The 21,775-nt window shown below is 35.3% G+C and overlaps 1 protein-coding gene across 2 annotated transcripts; it reads right to left on the reverse strand.

Moving 5' to 3' along the window:
- Positions 1 to 6,632: 6,632 nt before the first annotated feature.
- Positions 6,633 to 21,671, reverse strand: LOC135685712 (protein SON). 2 transcript variants are annotated; one of them, XM_065201751.2, is made up of 6 exons: positions 21,590 to 21,671; positions 14,933 to 15,812; positions 12,280 to 12,462; positions 10,165 to 10,389; positions 8,155 to 8,377; positions 6,633 to 7,650 (listed from the first exon to the last, which is right to left on the reverse strand). In XM_065201751.2, the coding sequence occupies exons 1-6, from the start codon at positions 21,616 to 21,618 to the stop codon at positions 7,424 to 7,426; spliced, it is 1,767 nt and encodes a 588-aa protein (XP_065057823.2). In that variant the 5' UTR covers positions 21,619 to 21,671; the 3' UTR covers positions 6,633 to 7,423. The 2 variants fall into 2 exon arrangements, with proteins under 2 accessions (XP_065057823.2, XP_065057824.2); XM_065201752.2 differs by having other exon boundaries at positions 14,933 to 15,806; positions 21,590 to 21,653.
- Between the last annotated feature and the right edge of the window lie 104 nt (positions 21,672 to 21,775).

Below are 21,775 nucleotides of genomic sequence, written 5' to 3' on the forward strand. Positions count from 1 at the left end.
TAAAACACAATTTTCCACTAGTCAATAGTATTGAATATCTCTTTTATGTCGGTCTATTACACTATTAAGAACTTTTTGATCCTGTCAATTTTTAAGGAAAAAGTAAGGCTATAGGCTTAGGAAATTGGTCGATATTTCAGCAAAGATTTTTGCCCCAAAATTCCCCAACCCTGTTTAAAACACAATTTTCCACTAGTCAATAGTCTTCATTATCTCTCTGATGCTGGTTTTTAGCACTATTAAGAACTTTTTGATCCTGTCAATTTTTAAGGAAAAAGTAAGGCTATAGGCTTAGGAAATTGGTCGATATTTCAGCAAAGTTTTTTGCCCCAAAATTCCCCGACCCTGTTTAAAACACAATTTTCCACTTGTCAATAGTCTTCATTATCTCTCTGATGCCGGTTTTAGCACTATTAAGAAATTTTTGATCCTGTCAATTTTTTAGGAAAAAGTAAGGCAATAGGCTTAGGAAATTGGTCGTTATTTCAGCAAAGATTTTTGCCCCAAATTTCCCCAACCCTGTTTTAAATACAATTTTCCACTAGTCAATAATATTCACTATCTCTTTTATGTCGGTCTATTACACTATTAAGAACTTTTTGATCCTGTCAATTTTTAAGGAAAAAGTAAGGCTATAGGCTTAGGAAATTGGTCGATATTTCAGCAAAGATTCTTGCCCCAAAATTCCCCAACCCTGTTTAAAATACAGTTTCCCACTATTCAATAGTCTTCATTATCTCTCTGATGCTGGTTTTTAGCACTTTTAAGAGCTTTTTGATCCTGTCAATTTTTTAAGAAAAAGTAAGGCTATAGGCTTAGGAAATTGGTCGATATTTCAGCAAAGATTTTTGCCCAAAAATTCCCCAACCCTGTTTAAAACACAATTTTCCACTAGTCAATAATATTGAATATCTCTTTTATGTCGGTCTATTACACTATTAAGAACTTTTTGATCCTGTCAATTTTTAAGGAAAAAGTAAGGCTATAGGCTTAGGAAATTGGTCGATATTTCAGCAAAGATTTTTGCCCCAAAATTCCCCAACCCTGTTTAAAACACAATTTTCCACTAGTCAATAGTCTTCATTATCTCTCTGATGCTGGTTTTTAGCACTATTAAGAACTTTTTGATCCTGTCAATTTTTAAGGAAAAAGTAAGGCTATAGGCTTAGGAAATTGGTCGATATTTCAGCAAAGATTTTTGCCCCAAAATTCCCCAACCCTGTTTAAAACACAATTTTCCACTAGTCAATAGTCTTCATTATCTCTCTGATGCTGGTTTTTAGCACTATTAAGAACTTTTTGATCCTGTCAATTTTTTAAGAAAAAGTAAGGCTATAGGCTTAGGAAATTGGTCGATATTTCAGCAAAGATTTTTGCCCAAAAATTCCCCAATTGTGTTTAAAACACAATTTTCCACTAGTCAATAGTCTTCATTTTCTCTCTGATGCCGGTTTTTAGCACTATTAAAAACTTTTTGATCCTGTCAATTTTTTTAAGAAAAAGTAAGGCTATAGGCTTAGGAAATTGGTCGATATTTCAGCAAAGAATCTTGCCCCAAAATTCCCCAACCCTGTTTAAAATACAGTTTCCCACTATTCAATAGTCTTCATTATCTCTCTCATGCTGGTTTTTAGCACTATTAAGAACTTTTTGATCCTGTCAATTTTTAAGGAAAAAGTAAGGCTATAGGCTTAGGAAATTGGTCGATATTCCAGCAAAGATTTTTGCCCCAAAATTCCCCAACCCTGTTTAAAACACAATTTTCCACTAGTCAATAGTCTTCATTATCTCTCTGATGCTGGTTTTTAGCACTATTAAGAACTTTTTGATCCTGTCAATTTTTTAAGAAAAAGTAAGGCTATAGGCTTAGGAAATTGGTCGATATTTCAGCAAAGATTTTTGCCCAAAAATTCCCCAATTCTGTTTAAAACACAATTTTCCACTAGTCAATAGTCTTCATTTTCTCTCTGATGCCGGTTTTTAGCACTATTAAAAACTTTTTGATCCTGTCAATTTTTTAAGAAAAAGTAAGGCTATAGGCTTAGGAAATTGGTCGATATTTCAGCAAAGTTTTTTGCCCCAAAATTCCCCGACCCTGTTTAAAACACAATTTTCCACTTGTCAATAGTCTTCATTATCTCTCTGATGCCGGTTTTAGCACTATTAAGAACTTTTTGATCCTGTCAATTTTTTAAGAAAAAGTAAGGCTATAGGCTTAGGAAATTGGTCGATATTTCAGCAAAGATTTTTGCCCCAAAATTCCCCAACCCTGTTTAAAACACAATTTTCCACTAGTCAATAGTATTGAATATCTCTTTTATGTCGGTCTATTACACTATTAAGAACTTTTTGATCCTGTCAATTTTTAAGGAAAAAGTAAGGCTATAGGCTTATGAAATTGGTCGATATTTCAGCAAAGATTTTTGCCCCAAAATTCCCCAAACCTGTTTAAAACACAATTTTCCACTAGTCAATAGTCTTCATTATCTCTCTGATGCTGGTTTTTAGCACTATTAAGAACTTTTTGATCCTGTCAATTTTTAAGGAAAAAGTAAGGCTATAGGCTTAGGAAATTGGTCGATATTTCAGCAAAGATTTTTGCCCCAAAATTCCCCAACCCTGTTTAAAACATAATTTTCCACTAGTCAATAGTCTTCATTATCTCTCTGATGCTGGTTTTTAGCACTATTAAGAACTTTTTGATCCTGTCAATTTTTTAAGAAAAAGTAAGGCTACAGGCTTAGGAAATTGGTCGATATTTCAGCAAAGTTTTTTGCCCCAAAATTCCCCGACCCTGTTTAAAACACAATTTTCCACTTGTCAATAGTCTTCATTATCTCTCTGATGCCGGTTTTAGCACTATTAAGAACTTTTTGATCCTGTCAATTTTTTAAGAAAAAGTAAGGCTATAGGCTTAGGAAATTGGTCGATATTTCAGCAAAGATTTTTGCCCCAAAATTCCCCAACCCTGTTAAAAAAATACAGTTTCCCACTAGTCAATAGTATTCACTATCTCTTTTATGTCGGTCTATTACACTATTAAGAACTTTTAGATCCTATCAATTTTTTAAGAAAGAGTAAGGCTATAGGCTTTGGTAATTGGTCGATATTTCAGGAAAGATTTTAAAATCGTTTTGATGCTTCTTTGGTCTTTTTTCAAAATTTTTTCCTATTGAAATTTTAAAGAAAATATTAGGTCCTAATCTTTGAAAATGGTCAATTTTGGAAGAAAAGTTTTTTGCTGGAATATTCTCCAAATTCACTTAAATCCTTTAATTACATCATTTCAAACGTTTTTAGAATTGTTTGATACTCATTTGTTCCTTCTCTTAAAAATTTTGGCCTGTGGAAATCTTTAAGAAAAGGCAAGGCTATAGGCTATGAAATTGTTTGACTTTTAGAAGAATATGTTTGCCTGAATATTTCCTAAATCCACTTTAGTGATTAAATAACATCATTTGAGACGTCTGTTTTAGCACTATTTTGATGCTGTAAAGAATTTTTTTATACCTAGTTAAGTACTGAGGAAAATTTAAAACTACAGGCTTAAAAAATTGGCCGATTTTTGAAGAAAAATTTTTTCATGAAAATTTCACAATTCCATCTATTTATTTACATCTTTATAAGTGTATCCAGAAATGTTTCATGCTTTTTCGATCGTTTTTGAAAATATTTCGACTCTTTTAATAGTGAAATGAAAGTAAGGCTATAGGCTTTGAGAACGAATTGATTTTGGAAAAGGCAATAGTATTTGCTTAGCAAAATGGTCAAAGTTTGACGCAAATCGTTCTTCTTAAACTCCACTTTACTTGAAATACATACGTCATTTAAAACGTATTTTTATAAGTTCTAATACTGTTCTGCTTTTTTCCAAAAAAGCTCTGGCATGTTGAAATTATCAAAAATAGAAGGCTATAGGCGTAGGAAAATGGTTTATTTTTGAAATAATATTTTTGAACGAAATTTTCACCAAGTTCCCTAAAAAAAACAGTAAAAGCCTCCAATAAGAAGTCGTTTTTAAGAAAATTTTCGGCTCTAATATTTTCCAAAAATCTCCAATATTTAACTTATGAAAGCTTTTTACGTTATAGGGTAACATAAAGTTATTTATTTGGGTCCAAAATGTTTTATAATCACGGGGCAATTATAAATACACTTTTTTTGATGATACAGAAAAGTTGATTTTTGGGTGAAAGCATTCTTTAAAGCTATAACTTTATATACAGCACTCGTTTTTTATTTAAATAAACATATTTATGTGTTAAAATGCAATTTGCATGGTGAATCATGAAGTACAGTACTTTTTATAAGAAAATAGGGTCCCTGGCCTTGGGAAAATCAAAAACTTTTATGAAACATTTAGCCTTGAAAGCAAGGCATAGGTTATAAGAAACTTCCTGAGCTTAGTAGAAAAACAGTTTTTACCCATGATCTTTTCGTGGTACAGAATTCAGGAAAAAGCTTAGGAAAAAGCTTTGAAAAAAGCAAACAATTTGAAACACGTTACTGAAGCTTTTCCTCTGACACTCTTCAAAGTATAAAAGAACAGAAAATAAACCAAAAACTCTCAAGCTTATCTGATTGGCCTATCTTGATCCAAACTGAGTATACATTTTCGAGCATAGGGTTTTCGATTTATGTTCTAACGTTTAATACTCTGAAGAGTGTCAGACGAAAAGTTTTAGTAACATGTTTCAAACTGTTTGCTTTTTTCAAAGCCAGTCTTTTACTTGTGAGGCTTTTCTGTTTCTGCTCAAACCATATTCAAAAAATTTTGATGCTGTTTTGTTACTTTTAAAGAAAAATTTAGCATGAGCTTTAGACCTACAAAAATGATAGACTCTTAAAGGTCGGTTAAAAGCTGTTACAAATATTCCATGATGTTACAAAAACTGCTGTATTGTTAGGACAAACAAAAGTAATTTCTTTATTGATATTTGAATGTTCATGATGTTTTTTGAACCCATTTTGTAATCATTTTGAATTGACAAACCAGTTAGCAATAAAATGCTAACTGACGCCATATTATTATATTTCGGAATAGTAAAAACAAAAACGATAAAACTGCTCTAATCAATATTGTAGGGGCAGTTATAGACTGATACTGTGAAAGGCCGTGCTTCATTCTGTCTATCCAGCATTCTAACTAAAATGTACAGTTTCATAACAATATTGATTTTCTTGTATAATTTATTTGGCAGGTTAAATTATCAAAAAATCAATAGTGACTAAGTTTCGGTATTGATCAATTGAACAACTGAATTATCAATTGAATAATATCTTATCTCAATCGGACATCATTAAAGTTTTCATAAAAGGTTATTAATGTATATTTGGTAGAAGATTCTGTTTTGACCAAATATTAACTTAATGAGCACAAGTTATATGAGGATCAATGGGTTTGGCAGGAACAATTTTCGATACCATTCGACACCAATATTTCCTGTTGCAACGTATTCTTTGATCCTTAAAGTTGAAAACGAGGCAAGGTAATTTTACCTGAATCCTCCCCAGATTATCATCTACTTATCGATTGACGAATTTGCTTTTTAACTTTATATAATTTATTTTAATAATTGAAACATTTTAGATCGCGATTTTTATTTTATCTTGAATATAGCAGAGAACTACTTTAGTGCCGTCACGGGAAAGACCCATGGAGGTGGGTAAGAAGACTTTACAAAATTGGTGGTGAAAAGAGACATTTTAATAACAACTTTGGTACAATTCAGCTTCTGGTACCCGGGTAAGGGAAGTTAACAAATCGAAAAGCTTATTTTCGTAGAACTTGTGAAAGTCAATGTTCCTTCTGTGTTTTGATGCCAGAAACCCGACTTGTAATATATAATATCCTCTGGTAAGAAGCAACGACATAAAAAGAAAGATATATTCGCAGTCTACTTACATTTTGATTATTCGGAGGAGGAGCAAAATTCCTTAATAGCCGAGCAAGCGTTGTTTTCGTGGACCAAAGAGCCATCTGATGGTCAACTCAAGTCCAAGGCATATCACTCTCAATGAAGCAGGGCTGTCACTATCTTCACTCTCTTGGAAGCATTGGAGCGTCAATCCTCGTGCTTTTTCAACTGGCAATTATCTTCACACTTTACAGAACTGATGCGTCACTTCTCGTGCACTTCTCTTGCCCTTCACGACTATAATTAGAACCCCACAATACCGTTTCCTGTGTCTCTTCGGAACAATAACGGGCATAAAGAGTTTCAAAATAGCAAAATCAAGAGTTCATTACAAGACTACTTCAGAGAGCTCCTGATAAACATAAAAACAGACTCCTATTGTATGGTTCTGATGACAAAATCTTCTTACTAAAAGATATCAGATCGCAAAGGACCAGGTCAGCCATAATTGGTTGGTAAATTTTCCAAACCATCCTCATGTCCAACATCAATTTATTGTGAGTTCAGTAATGTTTATACAGAAGTGGGCCGGCCCATCGGCCTTAGGTTTGAAATTCCCTCGATTCGTCAAATACATTGACGAGTGAATTAAAAAAAAATATTTATTAGCGTTTCGAAAATCAAGCCTTCAAAAAATCCAACGAATAGGCAAATGGAATAGCAGTTTATAGATGCTGGATAACTAGGAAGGGGGTAACTAAAAAGCAATTTGGGCAACACTCTCATCATTTGTGTTTGAAAAATGTTTTTAATAAAAGACAGGATCTTGTTTGACATCGCTACTATGTGAGATATCGTATAACATACTAGATATATCTTATTGTGTTTTTTATGAAATGCTATTAACACATTACAGTCTGTGCATTGCATAAACTTGTGAATATCTCTAGAAGTGTTCTGTCATGATTCAAGCTAATTCCGCACCAAATAATAAAATATACTTTTTCTATCTAGAGAAATAGAAATTTTACGATAAAGAATGGAGGGCTATGAGATTATCAGGACTTGGTAAGTTATCTAGACTGGCTAGAATGCACGTCATCTAGGGACCAATCTGCTGCTATCTGATGACGTAGAGGGAGAGCGAGCTAACTACACAGATACGAAGACATTTTGCATTTGATTGGGATGAAAGAGCAATTCCTTACTCTTTATTTAGTGATCGCTCAGGCGAACGCTAGCTTATATGATAGGTAAAGAGAATTAAAGGGAAGAGGTAGGTCAAAGCGATCGAAGAATTTGAACAAAATTCAGTGACTGTTCTGTCCGCCGGCTAGCGTAAAAGGAATATCTTGATTCTACTGAACGATTTCCGATTAATGTTTCCCAATTACATTAAAATAAAACTCAGCAGCAAATTCCACTTCAAACCAAAGGGTTCTCTTTTGAGACATTGAAATACTAATCGAGGAGTTAGAAGTCAATTAAACATCGCAGAAATCCACCAACAAACCCGCTGTTTTTCTCATTGCTGGTTTGTTAATAACAGAAGCAGGCTCCTGTTGTCAAGATAGCAAGCCAAGCTTGTCCAGCGCTGCAGTCGCGGCCTGGGCTTTTGCGTTCTTCTTATTCGGGCTAGGAGAGGTAGCTGTAAACTCTTCTCCGTTTACAATCGTCTTGAATAAATAGCTCTTTCTATGAGAAGGTCCTGAATCCATGACGAGTTTGTAATCAGGCATAGGCCATTTTCGCTTGGTGCAGATCTCTGATAACGCAGAAACCGGATGCTTGCCTGGAAAATTTAATAGAAGAATCAATAGTTTATAGAGCGATTTTAGATAAATAAAGAATGCAGTAAAATAAGGTATTTATTTACGTGCCAGGGAAAATAGTTCGAGACAAAAGCAGGATTTTCAGAAAAGTTTAGAAAGTAAAAATTAACTACAGAATATCATACTTTTAGCAGTCTAAATGACATTAAACTAATCGTTATCTTTACATTTAATGCTTGTTGTTTCCAGTTAGAAAAATGCTGCAGCCATTGAGAGATGCAGAAAGTTCGTGTTATAAAAAGCTGCATATCGGTGTTTGATTACAGTTGGAGGTGTACAAACAATTTATCGTCAATGCAAAAATTTATACCATCATTCCAAAGTTATAATGATAAGAAGAGTTTTTTCAAATTTTAAGAGGGGACACTTACTCTCAAGTTCAGACATCCTATCACACGTAGCCAAATTACGTTATTTGTTGCGAAGGTATGATAACAATTAAAAAAACTTATTCATGTAATTACCTTTAACGTCGACCACTGGAGGTCCTTTACGTTTGGCTTTTAAGGTTTGAACATTGTCTTCTGCTGTTGTTAAACCTCTCCGATCGGTTCGTATCTCAAAAAAGAGCGGATTGACGAAACCTGCTCGATTTTTTCCCAATGGTTGGCCGTACGTCCATCCCATCTTCTGTAACAGCCGAAGCCCAATGCCATCACGTATTGGTTGGAGATTATTGAAGAAATCCTAGGCGCAAAGAAAAGCGTGAAATAGCTATATAGAACGAATAGGAAGGGACACCTATAATACAGAAAATATGCTATAGCAGCTTATACAACAAAGAGATCTTTTTGTGAATAGCAGAATTTTATGGCACAATTTTTGAAATAACTGAAAAACTGAGCTATTTAAAAAGAAGTTTCTTTCATTAACTACGAGAGCTAGCCTATGTGGTGACGGCTCATATAGGCATTCTCTAGCAAAACTTCATGCATTAGGAAATATCGCGTAACTTGTCCCCGTTAGCGTAAATCACGTAAAGATACAGATACATAGGCTGGAAGTTCTCCGAATCTAAAACTCATTATGACCAATTAGCATTCTAAACTGGAAAATAAACACAATGTTTATGCTTATGTGTTGCTATTGCGAACATGGTGAGTTGAGTCATCTAGCAGTCATGAAGAATGCATAGGTTCTTTCATATGTGGCAGCCGTATGTGGCAAATGTTCAAGATTTTCCCATCTGCGACAGAGCCGGTATCAGCAGGCGGAAAAGCGGTCGGATCTATCCACAGAAGGGATAATACGATTCGTGGGAGCTTAATCTATATGTCATCTGGCATTGACAGCTTGATAGTTGCGGACCGACAGCAGTTAGAGAAAGGTACATAATAGCCTCCTTGGGACATTATCGCCTCTTGACAATGGCTAATTTTGAGTTAGTGCTTTTTAATTGGGATATTTGAGCAGAAAATAGGATTATAGGGCAAGACAAGGTTCCACTTAAGATATAAGGCTCTGTGCCATCAGAATGCTTCTATACGGCGAAGCTTATGTGTATTTCTTCACACTAAGGGTTAAGATAGCAATATACAACGCAAGTATGAATTAACAACGTTTGAAGGGGGTGATTTTAACAAATAAAGACACATCATCAAAGCAACTCATTTCTTTGCCTTTGTCCTATTATTGAACATTTGTACTTTTGATATAAAAAGAGATGGGACAACTCTCTCAAGATGTGAACATTGTCAATAGAACAGGAAAGTCACTGATGAATCAAAGGGAGATGGCTAAAATTTGCAGCAACAGGATAGGTGAAAACATAGAGATTCGAGGTACACCAACGAAGCGCTTCGAGCCTTTATTTACCCTCACATATTTAATAGCTAAAAGTAATTTCTAGACGTTTGGTGAATACGCGATCAGCATATAACTCTACATACATCAAAGTGAGTATTAATTGTTTGGGAGACGAACCAGAATGTGTCTAAAGACCGGTTGGCTTTTAAAAGTTTTGCATCATATGCGCATGCGCAGTTAAAGTCAATGTCGATGTTTCACGTCGAATAACATATCATGTGGTAAGAGCATTCGTGTCACTTATGGGAATACGCCATTCTCGAGTAAAAAGACGATGAAAATTTAGAGAAAAGTGAGTCAAGCGAAGAGTGAAAATGAAACTCCGGTTTATAAGATGAAACTATGATATATAATGAGTTTGATTAAATGCTGTGAAGAGCCAAAACATGCAAATTTTGCCCTCGCACTTATGGGCATGCCTATATAATGCACTTTCTAATTGGTTCAGACAAATTGAATTTGGATTCGTCTCCCCAACAATGTTTCATCTTAAATATATGTACTCGAATGGGCTTTGCAGTCGTAAAACTTTATGCTTGCAATATTACAATACAAAGTTTCAACAATAGTTGAATTCGGATAATACCAAAAATAATGAAAGCCTCACATGGGAAGATTTGGGATATTACCAAAAAATTCTAAAACGGGAGAAAGATAGAGAAAGATACCTTTCGCACCCATGCACTGTAGCCTCCTCCTAATTCGTCTTTTGAAAGAATATTTTTGGTTTTTTCACCCGTGAATTGTTCCGGTTGTACATTAGATGTGCTCCATTGCTTGATCATTTCATCGCACTCTTTGAGTTTGGCAATTGCTTCGATATCAAAAGGGTTTGCATTGATTGCGTTCTGGGCTTGTAGTCGGTTCGCAATAACGGAGCTTATGTTGACAGGCTAAAATATGACGTACATAAAATTTTAAACTATTATTTGGATGGAGAACTCTAGAAAGCTATGCTTCAGAAAAGCGGGCAGCTCTTATGCTCTTTTAGGATAATTTATTTTTGTACATTATCGTACGTAAAATAGTTTACTGCTACAATTCTTGTCAAAAATAGTTGCAACGCTTTCCCATCACGGCATGCAAAAAAACTGCCGATTCTAAAACTTCGACCCCCTTCCTCCGTACAATGTTGATTTATTTTCTCAATACCTTCATACAGCTTTCGGTGAAAAATTTCTACCTTCAGCATTAAAACAGCCAAATTGAACAACGTTGCAATTGGAGGTAGGGGGGATTTTTTAAGTTTATTTAATAAATTTAAGAAAATTTAAGTTTTGCGCAAGTGTCTGCCAAAGGTGAAATAGTCAACTACAGGCTGGTTTTACCGAATGTCTCATACAGTGATAAGGGCTAAATGAATAGAATTAAACTCTTTATTGAGAATCATCTGAAAAATTTACTTCCAAAAGCACTGAATTTTAAAGGTAAACTTTTATCCCTGCGAAAAAGGAATGTTTGAACACGAGGGCAAACTGAGGAAATGACAGTCAAAACGATGCTTCAAAAATGAATGTTGGTTTGGATAAAATATCTGATCCTTTTACTTGCACATTGGAGCAAAATTAAACAACGGTAATATAACTCTGCTTTCGAGATGAATTAACTTAATTAAATGAGATGGCAGACTGTTGATAACTACCTTTAGTAGTATACAAATAAAGAAAGGAATTAAAAACACGTGATATCGGTAGAAGCAGCATGGACAGCTGCAGTCCTTGCTTCTTTGAACAGAAAACAAGTGTAGTAGTTTCCCTGGTAGAAATACATAACTTTATCGGTATATTGGAATGTTCAGACACTTATTGCTCTCTTTTCGAGGCGAATAAGTTAGTTTTTCACGTGGCGCCCTTCGAAAGACTCCTAGTAATTCTGATGAGGTATTCTTAGAGTCCATGAATAATCTATTCGAGACATCTGGAAAAGTCCCTCTTTATTGAAGCGGCTTTTGACTATACTGAGCTTATCTCCACAAGCGTGGTCTGGGTTCAGGAAGCTATACAGTGAATATGGATGCGATGAATCTTAAAATTCAGAGGATTTTGACGGAGGTCAACTCGAATCTTTTTAACCTTAATTTAAGCATTTTGAAGAAATTTACAAGCAAAATCGCAGCCTAATCAATATAATTAAATACTTAAAAGATTGGCGGACCGTTCTCGGCCTAATCTAGTTTCAAATAAAAATGTAACAAAGCAGAAATCCTACTACGAGTTTGACAAAAGGTCTGACGAGAAGCTAATGTCTCTATGGACAAAAAAAAATGAAAGCATTGCCTTTACTTATGTCTGCTTCACAAACTTTCATTCTTGGTAGCTTCATTGGCTAAGGAAATTAAGGAAATTAAACATCATTTTACAGGATTGTAGATGGGGGCATGTAGGGTTACTGGCCCTCCAAGCACGAAACTTCTTAGAAAGTTTTGAGATACTCAGTCAAAATTTTGTTTTGATCTTCAGTCCGATAGCCCCTATCCCCCTAGAATGAAATTTCTCCTACTTTGTCCCTGTAGCCAAATGAACCATTTTCCACTTGAACGTATCATGATAACGTCAATTCTATATGTTCAACTGAATCACACCTTTTCATCTTCAAGATGCTTATGTAAGGCACGAAATTCAATTAATGAATTGTCAAGTTTTTTCAAACACCATTCTCTCATCTCCATTCTCTTCTAACGACCCCCCCCCCCTTATTCTTCAATTCCTCTCCCTTAAGTTCATTTCGTCAAATCTATTATCGTGAACAAAACAATTGAAAATAACATTGGGCAAACTATTTACCTTATTTGGTCTTTCGAAAACAGGGGCATTTGGCAAACCTTCTGATGCGTTTTCTTTGGTCCTGTGCTGCAGCCCGGATGAAACCGGGAAAGCTGCCTGGATTTCTTTGGGAAGAGTCGGATTCATTCCGATATTACCAACGACCTGCCGAATCATTCCAGCTTGGATGGCTTGTGCTGGGTTCTAATGAAAGAGGTAGAAGCTAAAAAACTCAGAATTCCATACATTAAAGCAAAAATTAAACGTCTTTTATGAAGATCACCATTATCAAGTATGTTGGTTAGTGCTCAATGTCCTATATGTCGAACCTGCAGATTCCTAAATGCGTAGAACAGAACGCAGCTCAGTGGCTACTTCAAGTTTAATTCGATCATCAGGCAACAAGAAAAATAGAGCTAATGAGATCGCCAGTAACTTGTTGCCTGATCATAATTAAGAAGGGTGAAAATTGGTGCAGAAATTTTGAGCGTCCTTTTCTAGATAACAAAGCATAAACATGCAGTCTTATAGACGCAGCGGACTGGAGTGGTATATGAAAACCTTAGAGTTATGGCTATATTGAATATAATACAAGAACCAATACATAGGGGAACTAGTGAAATAAACATGACAAAGTACAAACATCGACCATCACAATACGGCAAAAGAAACCTCTTTACACAGCTCTAATCGAATTACGATAAGCGAAAACTTTTGTTGATAAAACGACGCCCTATTTTAAATTTGTGCACACGTAAGAATGCTACTTGCTCTATAAATTACAGCATATGACAGATAATATTTTCGAAAAATCAGGTAAGAGTAGAAATTCGCGAACAAACTGCCCACTTTAGCCGAAGTCATATGCTTAGGAAAAAGCAAGGGACGATTTTGTGACATTATGGGTAAGGATCTATCAAGTAAGGTCTATTAAGAAACAATCTAACAACTTTTTTATCTGGTTGGATAACAAATACAAATTGAGATATAAATGCAGCCAAATTCAATGTTACATCTCCACAAAATCTTTATATGAGCTGTTTCATTTTGACAAAGGATAAAATAAAAATCTATGCTTGGAAACAATGCAAAGGGTATACTTATTAAAAAAACTACAGGAGATGCGGAAAAATGCAGATTCACTGAAAAATAGGTAAAGTACTTGGATATTACAGGAAACAGAACATTGCAAAATGAATATATTAAATAAAAAATATATATAAACTGATACCTGAAGCATTAGCTCCTTTAATGAGTATTTATTATCTAGTTTGAAAATGTTATCTAATGCATAAAAATCACATAAACTTTGTAGTTAGTTACCTGTCACCAAGAAAAGCAGCAATAATTGTTGTCCTTTCCTTTCACACAAATCATTATCCCATTGTAGAGAACTGAGAACCTGTATTTTATATTGCGCCTATAAATGAAAACTTTGACACATGCAAGCTGAGTAAAAATTCTATGAAATTTGCTCCATATCTGGTGACCAATGAAGAGCATATCAGGCCTGGAAATTTCCGACATTTTCAATACTGTGATTGGCAAATTGCGAAAACAACGGAACTACAGGGACGGATTTACCAGGGGGGCTTGAGGTTGCCATCTTTTGTGTCTATTACCAATACCATCTTTTTGTGTCCTTCTGTAAATTTTGCTTTGATTCAGTAAACAATTTCTTGTACTCAGTCATAGCAAAATGATGCAAAAAAAATCTCTTAATTGATTTTCTTATCAATATTTACTTAAAATTAAAGCTGAATTTTAGAAATGGGCGTTTCCATCAGGTTTCAGTCACCTAAAGGGTGTGGCAAAAAAAACCAATAATTATCTAACACCCCCTAATCATTGCCGCTTTAATCTGTCCCTGTGGAACTGTGATTTGTTGCTGCTATTTTTGAGTAGCCGTAATGATGCTCGAACAACATGATCATACTTTGAAAACTTACACAATAAAAAATTTGCTGATCATTGGTTTTAAGCACGATTTTAATTAATTCAATCTTTCCACTGTTCTGCATTTGAATTCTTTCATGAAGCCTTTAGGTGTTTTAATTTCATCTATCTTAATCAAATATAAAAAAATTAACACTGGAACAAAAAAAATATTGAAAACTCTCTATTGTTACTGCCATTTTGAGTTTGTGGAAATTTACATCAACGAAACTAGAAGTGGCGTAAATTTCCAGGTCTGATTTTTATGTAAACCCATTTCGGTCAAAACACCAAAATGAATAAAGTAGCATTTGTCACCAGATAAAAGCAAATTTGATAGAAACTACATGCAATGCATATATCAAAGTTTCCATCTATGATTAAAGAAGTTATGAATTTAGTCACAAAAGACAGTGTCAGAAAAAATTGATAATCACTAATTTAAACAAAGTGTCAGAAGCTTTGTAAAAAATGATCCTGCATGAAAAATTTTGAAGTCAGCTTATAGTTTTTATAATAATTATAATAAAATCACACCTTATAATAAATTACAGGCAACATAATAGAAATTTCACTTCCCTAACAATCTCAATAGGCGAAATGCAAAAGTGTTCTTCAACATCAGCTGATGCTATTCAGATGGTGGAATTCAGAAAAACTTAGTGAAAAGAAAATTGGTGTCATTCCACCACCAGATTGTTATTTGCAAGATATTAAGTAAAAACATACATAAACTTACCATTGGTATCACAGGAGCAGCATTTATAAATGGTAAAGGTGGAGGTGGTGGCAGTTTATAAGGATGATGCAAAACCAATGGCTCTTTTTGGCAGGTTTCCTTTGATCCAGTCTTTCTTGGTTCTATTTCCTCTTCAGCTGTTTCTTTACTTAGCTTTTTACATAACTCTGTTAACTCTTTTAAACCCTTTCTTTCAACAGGTTCCCATTTTCCAAACAAGTCTGTTTTGTTCTCTGAAGCACTTTGAGGCTTTGAATCTTTTCCAGTAGATGATGTAATCTTTATCTCAATTTTCTTAGTGCTAATTAGATTGCTAACAACACTACTTTTGCTATATTTTAATGAATCATCTTCTTGCATTTTTTCTTTGCTAATATAACGTTTCTCCCTTGTTTCAACTTTTGTTTCATTGATTGGGTCATGAACTCCTTGTTTTTCATATTTATCAGATTCAGTGTTAGATTTTATTATAGAAAATGACTTTCTTCTATCTTTATATCTTTTCTCTGAATGATCTTTTTCCTTTGAACTTGATTTTGAACTTCTTTTGTGGTTTGATTTGTGCTTTTTCTTCCGCCTTCTTGAATGTGGTGATAATGATGAGGATCTTCTGTATTCTTCCTTCTTATATTTGTGCTTTTTGTGTTTAGATTTGTGTTTCTTTGAATATTCTCTATGTGGTGATCTCTCAGGTGATGGAGAACTTGACCAATTGGATGAGCTACTGCTTGATCTTACTGAAGATCTCCTCTGATCTTTATATTTGTTATACTTTGATCTATATTTAGAATCAGATGATGAGCTTGAATAACTTCTTTTCCTGGAAGACGATCTTGACTTTCTTTCAGAGCTCCCCATAGTAAGGTATAATTCTCTAGCACTGAAAAAATGGATATAAATATATGTTTAAAATAATGACAAAACTAATACCTTCAAACTTATCATTGTTATGATTTTCTCACAAAGACCATGTTATAGTAATCAAAAGTAAGTAACTTGTTGAACAATTTTAATTTGAAAAATCTATGTTATTGGCAAAAAAGTCAGTCAGATGTAACAGTGAAATAAAAAAAAGAAAATGAGGTGCATGGAAGCAGAAAAAGATTTGCAATTATGATGATTTTTCATGTATCTCACATCTTGGGAAACATATTTTCACAGATTTCTGGGACATATATGTATAAAATTATGTGATTTCCTATACATTGTATAGAAAATGTTTCAAAATAAGATAAGATTCCTTTAATTTTCTAATTATTCACTTTTTGTCCTAAATGTGCCTTGTCTCAACCTTCAAATCTTCAAACTGAATCATTTTTTAGGATGATCTATTTTGGAACAGGCCGCATGTAAATTGTAGTAAACTGCTCAACCCATTTCAGGTAGTAAGTGCAGTGAAATCTCTAATAGCAGCCACTTTTGGTGACCAAGCTTATTGGCTGTTCCAGCCGTTTTGTACTGCATTGACGCAGTAGTGGAGGCGCATTACTTTGTCAATCGTAATTCAAATGTCAGACAAAAGGTATTTTCATTGCCTTCTGATTTGAATTGAATCTTGTGGGCAGTTATGGCCACAATATTAGTTTCTCATTTCTCATACCGTGATGTCACTAAACTTTTGTCCAAGTACCTCTGCTCTATGTCGGGGCCTATTCAGGGACAGACACTTGATCAAATATTGGGGGGGGGAAGCCTATTGTTTTAATAAGATGACATCACATTTCCCATTGTTTTAGAGCACATGACCATTGTCCTTTAAAATATTGAGGAGGGGGGGGGGGGGGGGGGGGTCTCACAATTTTCAAGAGGGTTACCTCACAATTACCGACCTTACCTCTATCTTATTCAAAGCAAATTTTCAGTCTCTATCTATTTCAAAGCAAATTTTCAATCTCTATCTAATTCAAAGACAATTATCAGTCTCTACCTGTTCCAAATCAAGCAAAACACAAAATAAACAGCTATATTGTTAGAACTGAATTTCCATTGGTCAACCTATGTACTGGCTGAGAAACACCTGACAACATACTGAGGAAATTTTCCCCCCAAAGAGACTGTCTCTTTCGCGAGTAGATGTCGATAGAAATTGAGAATTGCTGGAGTTTGTGCTTCCTCCAGCAACACCTAGATTAGGGGTTCTTAATTATTTTAAGTGCCGGGTCAGAAAAACATATAGATTTTCTTCAGGGGCCAGTTGGTTTTCAATTTTTACATACCTTGTGTTAAAAGGTTGCTCAAAATGAAACTAAAATATCATTTTTACCAGGCTAAGTTAGTGATAAGATCTCAGCAGTCCTTTTATTTCGTGCCTGCCTATCTTATCTACCTTCGGATAAATCCAAAAAAAACAGTTTTCACAAAGGTTTGTAACTTTTATGATTCTTGTACCAGGCTGAGTCAGAAGATCGTTCTATGCTATTTTTAGGCTAGAACGTTAATCTTTGTTAGTCTCTTGTTGGGTCAATTTGAAGCACCTGAAGTCAGGTTGAGGGACTGCACAGCGTATTATAAAGAAAGGCCAAAATCTTATGTTTGTGGATGTATTTAATCAAGGCTGCCACCATGGTTGGCGGCAAGAAAATTTTAAAGGTGATATTAATCTAGAAATGGCCAGATTTAACACCTCAAATAGATTTTAACGGAGAAAAACTCAAGGCAATATTCTTAAGGTTTTCATAACTAGGTTACATAGTTTTATCTGTTGATATGAAAAAGGAAAGGCTATAAAACGATAAAATAATTATTTCCTATTTCAGTACTCCCTTTTGAACTAATAACTGTCTATGAAACGCATTTAAAGATTACTGTAGAGAAAAGAAAATTTCAGAGGGGACAAAAGAAAACCAAAAATAAATTGAATTCCAAATTTTGAAAATGTTGGCAAAAAATATTTTCGAGGCAAAAAGCATTCGGCGGGCCGGATAAATTTTGCTGCTTGGGTTGGCCCACGGGCCGGAGTTTAAGAATGGTTGACATAGATTAAGGTTGTTTTACTTCACAGCTATTACGCCACGGAAGTCAATTCTAGTTAGGCTGCATTCATGCCTCCCTGTGATTACTTAGACAATTCTTTTAAAGCTCTCAGTGATATTGCAAAAAAATCTACACCCCTGAGTTATTCATTGAATTCTGAATTCCAAAGTGCAGTATTCATGATTAAGAATATTTCTTTTGCGTTGTAATAAATTTTTGAAGTTGAGTCTGTGATTCTCAGAACAGCGTGACAACAGAACCCGGTACGAGTTAGGTGTTCGAAATTAGCTTGAAGATGTCACTTATCATATTTCTAGAAACAAAGTACAACAAAATAGCACAATTCAGACATTGCAGTGTATTTTCATCTCGGAAGAGTACTGTTTTGTGCCAACATTATCTCAATAAACTAGATTTTGTTTCCAAAGCACTATATGAATGTTCAGGTAAACAAACCCTCTGCGCAGGTGTGGGGGCCGATCGGCTAAAAAACATGGTCGGAAAATGGAGATGTCTGCAATAGTCACCAATGGAAAAATCATTGGCGCTCCTGTCAGACAGGGCTTATGAAGATAAAACTGCTAGAAATAAACTTTTGAATAGTTTTACAAAACCTGATCGGAGGCCATAAAGAATAGTCTCAGGTCTTCGTCACACGCTTACGCTACAAAGTTTTAAAATGTGATTTTCAGTAACTTCCTAGAAGTTGCTCATGGCCAGAGGTTTTCGTGTAGCCTCATTATCAACCTAATTAATGGAGAAATATTGGTATAGAATCTACCTGATTAAAAAATTATTGCCTGAAAATTTTTAGCTGGTGTCACAAACCTCTGCAATACATTTTGTCAATCTAACTCTGTATGATAATAACCGACTTTCTTAATAGTCTTGTCAAATCTCTATATCGGGACGGGCAAAATATAGTTACTACCTGAGGCGGCACCATGGTTGCCGCTGAAGGGGCAGGAAATTTTCGAATTGTGATGCTTCTAGTTCCCTGGAAAATGCACTCTTTTAAGCAGATTTCACTAAAGCAATCCTCCTAATCCTATTGAAAATTATTGTCTTTTTGCAAAACTTTTTTACAGCAGATAAAAACAACAATTTTGCCGTGGTCTTGAAAAATACCAGGTTGTCAGTTACTTTTAAATTTAGATCCCTCTCTCCATCTTAGCATGCCTTATGAATGTTAAGAAAAATCTGGAGCTCATAGTGAATTGCAGTTGACGCTTCTACTGAGAAACTTTAGGAGAAATGGACACGAGGCACAATTTTACCTAAGATTGCTTGATCCTTTATTGATTTTATGACAGGAAGGTCTCTGAAATACCTAAAGCGTTTCTTCCACCGAGCGGATTTTACCTGAAATTTCCTATTGAGATACTATTGGGGTGGGTGTGACACAGGGGTGGCGCGCTGGGGTATTCAAGGTATTCACGAATACAAACTTTTTCCCAAACAACTTTTAATGCTTTCAATATGTTCCAAAATCAAAATCCAAATAAAATATTATTTTTGCCCATACAATGCCATTACAAAGGGGGTGAAGTTCTTTCAAAAAATCAATGACCCTTGATATTGTTTTGGTGGTGGGTATAGAGACTTCTTAATCCCTTTTGTTTTCCGATGAGGCAAGCGGCCAGCAGTCACAAGGTATTCAAAGGCCATCCTGAATACACCCGCATTGTTTTTTGACTGACCCTGACGTCAGTCACAGGAGATAACTGTGAGGCTAAACAAAGAATTTCGAAAGTGAAGCTATTCAGAACTTGTCCAAATACCTTGAGCCTACATTTCCCCTTCTAGCTTGTGTTTTCGGAATCGAATACTGCTTGGAAATTTGCAAGTTTCAAAGTTTATTCAACACAGATAATCAGAATAAGATGCTGGCCTTATCTGGTTATTTTTTTCATTTTTAATGGCCTCATTCGGTCATTGCCTCAGTCTACAAACTGTCGCAGCTTTGTGGCCACACTATTCAGAATCCAAACTGAATACCTTCGAATATGATGCGGCTCCATAGAAAGGCTTTTGGCCGTGCTTTGGTCTTGGATACAGGCTTCAGTTTTTACTGCCCGATAGCCTTTCATACGTGTATATCAAGAGTGCAACAAAGCTATTTTTTGTTGGAATGTGGACATGGTGAAGTAATTTATCAAAACTACTTAAACATCATTTTAGAAGCCAATTTTGAAAATCCTTTTTGCAGGGCTATATAAAGGGGTGTGGCATATGGGGGATTTTATTTTTTGGGTGTGGCATTTTATTGAATAGATTGTTAGTACTTGAATACCAATCTTATATTGCTCCAAGCCGCCCCTGGTGTGACAACCCCCCAGTCGCGATGCCCCTGAGCAGCACCTCCAATGAAGGGGCACCAATATAGAGCATTTTTCCAAGAGCAAGCAAGCATATAGAGCAAGCAATAGGGCATTTTTCCAAAATGACAACAAAAATCGTTTGTTGTGGGTGCATAATTCTCCCTTGCCCCCTCCCCTGTGTCGGAGTCCACGAGATTTTCTCGGCAATTGGTGTCTTGTAAGAAACTTAATGTGCAAATATTGCCTATTGTTGAATATTTCTTCCTATCTATGTTGGTAGAAGTTAATCGATGGTTTTCTTTAAACCATTTGTTTGTCGCCAGCTATACGGTGAACAATGCTATTGAAAAATAGTTGATGAAAAAGGACAAGAAGTGCTTTTTGAAAAATTTATTACGCAAAATGTGCTCATGATCGAAATGTTTTCATTCGCAATAATAATGCCTTGAAACGAAAAAAGAATCCCTTAAGAAGAAAATTCATTTAAGACTTTATTTATGACAGCGTGATTTTGCTGTTGTTAGGGTAAATTTCCTTGAAACGGTCCAAAACATGATCCAAATCAAGCATCTCTGCACGTTTCGCATGAATTCCAAGCAGCAACAGGGATTTCAACCGAAAGGAGCATGATGGTATTGTGGGTCATGCGAAGGAGTACCATAAAAATTAAGACACAGCTTTTACGGAAGCGACAGGATATAATGCCACTATGATAGTAAAATTGCTGAAGAAAAGCCATTGAGAAACCCATAAACCAGCCAGTACAGTTTTCTCCTCGATTATTTATGTCATTCAAACAACATGTAAACCGGCTTTAGCCCCCCCTTGCTCCCCCATGCCGCCACACCTGGCGAAATTCGGAAGAATCCACTTCCATCTAAACAATACTGCGTAACAGCTGTGAGCATCTAAAGGCAAAATATCTGGCTGTGAAAATGGTACGTAAGTAATATATTATACAAAAAAGGGCACTTTTAAACTTTTTCTAATCAGGGGGCGCTGTGGCATGCCTCTGTGTGGCCCCGGCCTCTAAAAACTTTTGGGAAGAGCTATTCCAAACCTTCCGAAAAGATATTGTTGCCAACATACTAAATCAGAACACATAAGCTTTGACCCTGTTAATTAGTTTCACGACCTTGGAAGTGAGCCACCTTATGTCTCAATTTCAGCAGGCTAATTTTTCTACTCCCAGCTCCAGCTGCAAAGGCCGGGCCTGGCCAGACGTGCGTTTAAACAAAATGATTCGAAAAATTGGAGGCCAAAATGTACAAACTTATGTTTAAGACAATAGCTTTTAAAAATAGATTTGAGCAGTTATTCAACTGACGAAAAGTGCAATATATGATTAAATTCAATAGCTTACCTAGAAATAACAGGAACTTCCACTTTCATCGAACTTTCTTCCTAACCGCCATTTTGGTTGTGGTGAAATAGCTTGAGCCTCGTTTTGATGGTGAGATAGTAAATAGCTTTTAAATCAAGCACACTGATCAAGAACGATCATGTAAACGGCGTGCACAGCAAAATTAAGCGTTATTTAGTTGATATT

The sequence above is a fragment of the Rhopilema esculentum genome, chromosome 15 (assembly GCF_057945365.1).
Source record: "Rhopilema esculentum isolate cy_ngs chromosome 15, ASM5794536v1, whole genome shotgun sequence".
NCBI lineage: Eukaryota > Metazoa > Cnidaria > Scyphozoa > Rhizostomeae > Rhizostomatidae > Rhopilema > Rhopilema esculentum.

What these genes read in the sequence shown, in the direction of transcription:
- LOC135685712 (XM_065201751.2), bottom strand. Translation starts at nt 21,618, where the DNA reads ATGAAAGTGGAAGTTCCTGTTATTTCTAG. An exon ending in CTGCTCCTGTGATACCAATG is followed by an intron (nt 12,463 to 14,932) that starts GTAAGTTTATGT and finishes CTCTTTCATTAG; the next exon opens with AACCCAGCACAAGCCATCCA. An exon ending in ACAGTGCATGGGTGCGAAAG is followed by an intron (nt 8,378 to 10,164) that starts GTATCTTTCTCT and finishes CTTTGCGCCTAG; the next exon opens with GATTTCTTCAATAATCTCCA.